This window comes from Chlorocebus sabaeus, chromosome 12 (assembly GCF_047675955.1).
Source record: "Chlorocebus sabaeus isolate Y175 chromosome 12, mChlSab1.0.hap1, whole genome shotgun sequence".
NCBI classification, from domain to species: domain Eukaryota; kingdom Metazoa; phylum Chordata; class Mammalia; order Primates; family Cercopithecidae; genus Chlorocebus; species Chlorocebus sabaeus.
Genome location: NC_132915.1, coordinates 67759885 through 67765878, shown reverse-complemented (window position 1 = coordinate 67765878; position 5994 = coordinate 67759885). Strand labels below are relative to the sequence as shown.

Here is a 5994-nt window from a genome sequence, read left to right as displayed (position 1 = left end):
ACAAAAAACAAACAACAACAAAAAAAGATATATACTTAAGCGTTACTGCGCATTCTCTGGGCCAACTATGGGTTCCTTTGGGTCCCCAACCCCACCGGTTTTTTTTTTAATTTTTTTTTTTTGCTGTTATTTCCCTCCCTCTTTATTTTTCTTACCTGTTATTTCTTTTAAAACAATGAACACGTACTGATTTTGTAATAAGAAAACATTTTAGTAAAAGAAAATTCTCACAAAGTTCTTAGTAAATGAGATTATGTTCATGAATGTGTTTGGTAAACTGTAACTCCACAGGGCAGCTCCAAGTCATGGGTGTGTAGTTGGGCTCAAACCATACAGAAGTCATTTCGAGGACGTTATCCTGACTCTTCTCGGAGCCCACATCGTCCAGATGAGGAAAGCCACCGCTGCCGCGAACGCCGACTCCCGTGAGCAGCTTCCTGCTCCCCTGTGGTGGCCTCTGCGGTCGGGGCACTTCCCCCAGAGCGCTGGCCGCAGGAATCTCTCCCCTTCAATTGGGGAAGAAGGTTCTCTAATCCATTTTCGCAGTGAACGACCTCGGGCCAAGTCTGCTTTTGTTGCTGGTTCCCTAAGCTTAATTGCAAGCAAAGTTAATTTGAAAGAAAATACGTGATACAGCTCTAGGGAGAATTCTAACGAGCCTTGGGCAATTAGGGAAGAACGCGTCTAATTATCCACGGCCCGGGGGCGCCTGCACACGACGCTGGCTGGTGCAGGGCCCGGAGAGGGACAAACGATTTTTCTGTGTTCATAAAATGAAGAAGAAAAAAATAAAAAAGAAAGGCACCTCCAGTCTCTGAGCCCCTAGATGAGGGACTGGGAGGGGTTTGCAAATTCCTAGGGTTAGAAGGTTTCAAGACATACAGCGGAATGTTCTCAGGATCCCACAGTCACGCGGGTTAAGGGGGCCGCCCGCGACCCCGCTGTGGATGAGGCCCCTGGCGGGGAGCACTGTCTCCAAGGTACTCGCTCCTCTGCGCTGCGCCCATTCCCAGCCTGCCTGGGCAGTGCGCGAGCTCTAGGTGTCTAGGCGAGAGGCCGAGAAGGGCTGTCGCTCTGTCTTCAATGCCTTGATCCCAACCCTCGCGCGTCTCCGTGTCCCTTGGGGTTCCTGAAGCACACACAAGAGGTCCCTCCCCGCAGCGTCCTCTCTCTCCAGGTGCTGACCCTCGCCTTTGGCACAATCTTACCTGTCCCCCAAGTTGACAAGTAGAATGGGGGATGAAAACGCCCGCTCTTTCCCACCCTGTCTTTCTCCTTCCCCGGGCTTTATCGCGACACTGCAGAAGGCTCTGTTAGAAGACAGCGCTTATTTCAAGTCTTTCGACCCTGCTATGCCCTGCGCTTTACAGTTTACAAAGCGCTTTTCACCTCTCCTCTGGTTTAACTTCAGGAAAATTATCTGAGGTAGCAGTCACAAATTCCCATTTCACAAATGAAGACCCGAGAGGAGACGGGACTGGCTTAAGATTAATGGTGCTGTCAAAGCACAGGACTTGCTAATTAGGAAACAGAGAAAGGCTCAACTGTAGCACTAACTAACTAGGTGCAAAAACCAGCCTTCTTCAGCCCCAGTCCCTCGCCTGGGCTCTTCTACAGCCCAGAACAAAACTCTTGGGTGGAGGACTCTTACTTCCCCATGCTTCCCAATCAGGCAAGTCATTCTGACCTCTGCGCCTGGGACAGCCAGCTTGTCTAGCTGCATAGTGGAGAACCCTTGAACTCCATACCTGCAAAGGTTCATAGGAAGAGGAAGGCCGCCCAATACCTGCACTCTTCCAAGGTCACAAGGCTGGGTCTGGAATTTGGGCCCACAGGTGGCAGGGTCAGCACTCAAGTGCTTCCAGGTACCACCACCAAAGCCAGGAAGGGCCAGCACCTAGACCCTCATTGTGCAATACAGTGTTGCTACTGAACACCTAGCAGGTGACTAGTCCAAATTTAGAGAAACTGTAAGTGTAAAACACACTCCAAATTGTAAAGCCTTCATGTGAAAAGACAGTAAAACATCTCAATTTTTATCAATTTTTATGTTGATTATATGTTGAAATCATAATTTTTTGCTATGTTGGGTTAAGATATCATTCAAATTAACCTCACCCGTTTCTTTTTGCTTTATTAATGTGGCTACTAGAAAATTTAAAATTACATATGTGGCTTGCACCATATTTCTAATGGAGATCACTGATTTATACAAATCCCCATTTGGACTGAACCAAGTTCACACGTCTTCATGAACAGGATAGTGCAGTCCCAAAAATAAAAGATAAAAATTACCAATTTTTTCATACAATCTTCTTTTTCACACCCCGACCCTTCCTTATTAAGTTTATACAGAAAGAGGCTGAGTTTCTCTTGCCAGAACTCACTTGCTCAAACATTTTTATTAAAACAATCCATCTGAACACTCCAGTTTATCTGAAAGCTGTGAATGGAGCCTCTGAAATATTTAATGCTGAAAATTTTTGCTCCAGAATCGAAACTTAAAGATTTCTCAAGGGAAAGGGGGAGAGTTATTGGACTTTCTCTGATTTTAGTGAGCCTGCTACTTAAACAAGATACAAAATGAAGTTAAAATTCCAGTTTCTTTCTAAAGCTCGCTTTACTGACTGCCCCAACTTTTTTCTTTTTGCATGGGGAGGCTGCTGAGGTGTAGCAGGGGGTGTTGAGGATGGAACAGCCCTCCCCAGCTACTGAAAGGTGTCACCAGTGGGCTCCCTGAGTCCTCTCATCTCCTTAAACTTTAGTTCACCCATTGGGTCCAGGGCTGCGTGATGACAAGAAACAGTGGACAAATGAACGAATGCATTTCTAGCTGCCTTATAATGGAAAACCAGATTTATGACTGGGCAGTAACAGCTATGAAATTGCCAGCACAACCTGCTCAAAAGTTCAATAAGTTATGATATAATTGCTGCCTGGAGCCAATCCTGGGACTTTAGGTTAGATGCTTGGCCATGAGCTCTTTTCTATTCCCTAGAACAGCGGGTAAGCTTTGGGTGGCTACTCAGAGGCCCTGGATGGTCCACCATTGCTGCCAAATACACAGGGCAGCATCCAAGATGATGGGGCCCTGAATGACAACCCGGGAGCGGTGGGTAGAGTCCGTAGCCCTCTCGTGTAACAGATGGGGGAGACTGAAGGTTCAGGTGATGGGACTGGAGCGCTGAGACACAGTTCAACTCGGAGCTAGGTCTCAAGTTCTCAGAGACAGGGAAAACTAGCCCAGGTCAACCAGAGCAGAGATTTCTCCCATTTAAAAAAGAAGAAGAAAAGGCTACTTCTTTTGCAAATTTGTCCTCGCTTTAAGAAGAAAGGCGCTGGCTGCCGGAGCCTTTTATTGTAGTAAAGCAGTTAAAAGCACTAGAGGCTGAACCGCGTAAAAAGGCCCGAGTTTCCGGCAGCACATGGCAGGCAGAAACTGATTCCCCACAATTTGGATCCTGGTCTCAGGTGTTGACACTACGCTGCCCTCTGGTTACCGCCAAGGACCCTCTCTGATAGAATGCCAGAAAGCATCCCCTTTGGGGGCTTCGCTCCATCGAGGGTCCCTGTGCCAGTCCAAGGGCTCTGGCTGCCTCGCCCCACCTCCTTCCATTTACAGAGTACACCGGGTGCCTACGCTGTGCGCGGGGAGACCCGAGCCTCTGTGGCCTGCTCAGTCTTTTCCACGTGGGTCCCAATTGAGTCCTCTCTCCATTCCTGTTCTCAGGTTGCGGGGAACGTGTGAACAGCCGACGTGTCTTGAGTTTTCGTCCCTACACTCGGCTCACATGGCAGACACGAACCGATCTATGCCACCGGCATAGGCGGCAGCATGGCGAGCATGGTAGGCGCCTGTACTGGCCCCTCCGAGCTGCCCTCCAGGGTTGTAGCACGGCGCCAGCGCTCCGAACTGGCCGGGCGACGTGCGCCCGTAGAAGTCCACCGCGGTCTCCACGCCGCCACTGCTGCCGCCCGCGGGGGACGAAGCGGGTCCCGCCAGGCGGCCAGCAGCGGCAAAGATGGTACTGCCGGCGCCCTGCGGGTACGCGCCGTCGGGGCCCGCGTAGGCAGCCGCATAGGCCGAGGGGTTGGCCGGCCGGGCTCCGGTGCAGCCGGCGGGCTGGTAGCCGGCGGCGGTAGCAGGGGCGCCGGCGGAGGCGAAGGCGCAAGAGCCGCCGGACCCTGACGGTGCGGGCCCCAGCTCTGGACTGAGCGGCCGCTCAGGAACCAGGCCGAAGACGCGGCAAGGGCCGGGCGACGCCGCGGGGTAGTAGACTGGAGGCGGCGCGGCCAGCGACGGCGGCGCGTAGCCTGCATAGACGGCGCCCGGGTAGGGCGGGCGCGCGGCGGGCACCGCGCCCGGGAAGATGGCGGCGGCAGCGGCGGCGGCGGCTGCTGCTGCGGCGGCCGCCGCGTCGTGCATGTAGGCCGGGTAGGTGGAGAGGTCCGAGCGCTTGAAGCGCTTGCGGCGGCGCAGGAAGCTGCCGCTCTCGAACATGTCCTCCGCGTTGGGGTCGAGCGCCCAGTAGTTGCCCTTACCCGGGCGACCGGCCTCGCGCGGGATCTTGAGAAAGCAGTCGTTGAGCGTGAGGTTGTGGCGGATGCTGTTCTGCCACTTTTTGGGGTTGTCGCGATAGAAGGGGAAGCGCTCGGTGATGAACTTGTAGATGCCGCCCAGCGTGAGGCGGCGCTCGGGCGCGTGCGCGATGGCCATGGCTATGAGCGCGATGTAGCTGTAGGGCGGCTTCCCGCGCTGCAGGGGGCGCTTGCGGCGCCGCCCGCCCGCCCCGCGGCCCGCGGCCTCCCCTGGGACCCCGGCCCCTGCCGCTGTCTGGCCGCGCTCTTCCTTCACGGCAGCCAGCACCTCCGGCTGCGGCGGCGGAGGCCCGCTCTCGGCCGTCATGGCGCGGCCGTCCCGCACTCCCGGGCTCTGGATCCCTGCAGCTGTCGGGGGGCGGGGGCGGGCCTAGGGTCCCGGGAAAGGACGCTTGGCCCCTCTGCGGAGAGCTCGGGGGATCCTCACAGGCTGGCCCCGAGAGACGGCCCAGGCTGGCGCGCGCTGGAGGCTCGGCGTCCGTCGTCTGGGGCTGGCGCTGTGCAGACAGAAGCTCGAGAGTGACCCGCTCGCCGACGGCTCAGCCCGCGTGGTGCAGCTCGAGGCGGGCAGCGGCGGTGGCCTCGCGACTGGGACTGGACTCTGGTCGCCGGCTGAAGGGTACCGTGCGCGCTGGTGCCGGGCGGTCGACGGGTCCGGAAGTGATCCCTGGGTTGGGGTGGCTGCAGCTGGTCTGTGGTGCCGGCTGGTTTCAGGATTACTGCCTACGTTGTGCGCGCAGAAGAGGCTTCGGGCTCGAAGGCCAGAGCCAGGTCAGTCAGTCCAGGCGCCGGGCGATCTGGCGGGGGCCGCCCATGCCCTACCCGCTAGGCCAAGGCGGCGGTCTGCGCTACGGGCAGAGAGGCTAGGCGGGGGCAGCGAGGTCTGGGCGCGGGCCCAGGCGGGGCTACCTGAGGCTGGTCCGCTCCACGGCGTGGGTCTCCAGCCCTGCGGACCGCTGGCGAGGAGCTCTCCTGCACACACCGGGACCGGCTCCTCCCTCCGCCGGCTTCTCCTCCTTAAAGGCGCCAGGAAGCATGGGGCGGCACCGGTTCCCTGCCCGCCCCCCGACTGCCCGCCCCCCGGGGCTCGGGCGCACCTCCCCAGGTAGGAGCAGCTGTGGTGGCGCGGTAGGAGCCCCACAACGTCAGGGCGGGGAGGGCGCTTGGAGATCCCCCGGGTCGGTCCCCTCCGCGCCCCGATCGGGAGACTGAGGCCCGGAGAGTTCAGGAACCGGCTCGGGAGACCTCGGCGCCCGAACTCGGAATTTTCAGATTTTTCAGGTCTCTGCCAAGGGCTGGTATTCGCGGTGAAAGGACGGGCACATCTCACTTTTTTGTCCTGAGAGGGTGAGAATTGCGCTTGGTTTTCGTGGGATGGGGAGGGAGAAATTCCGG

At 56.8% G+C, this 5994-nt stretch overlaps 1 protein-coding gene across 1 annotated transcript; it reads right to left on the bottom strand.

The window, feature by feature from the left end:
• Positions 1 to 2078: 2078 nt before the first annotated feature.
• FOXE1 (forkhead box E1) lies at positions 2079 to 5593 on the bottom strand. Its single transcript, XM_007968639.3, has one exon. The coding sequence runs from the start codon at positions 4904 to 4906 to the stop codon at positions 3788 to 3790; it is 1119 nt and encodes a 372-aa protein (XP_007966830.2). The 5' UTR covers positions 4907 to 5593; the 3' UTR covers positions 2079 to 3787.
• Between the last annotated feature and the right edge of the window lie 401 nt (positions 5594 to 5994).

Bases quoted from the DNA above. Each gene is read 5' to 3' on its own strand.
- FOXE1 (XM_007968639.3), bottom strand. From the start codon at position 4,906: ATGACGGCCGAGAGCGGGCCTCCGCCGCCGCAGCCGGAGGTGCTGGCT.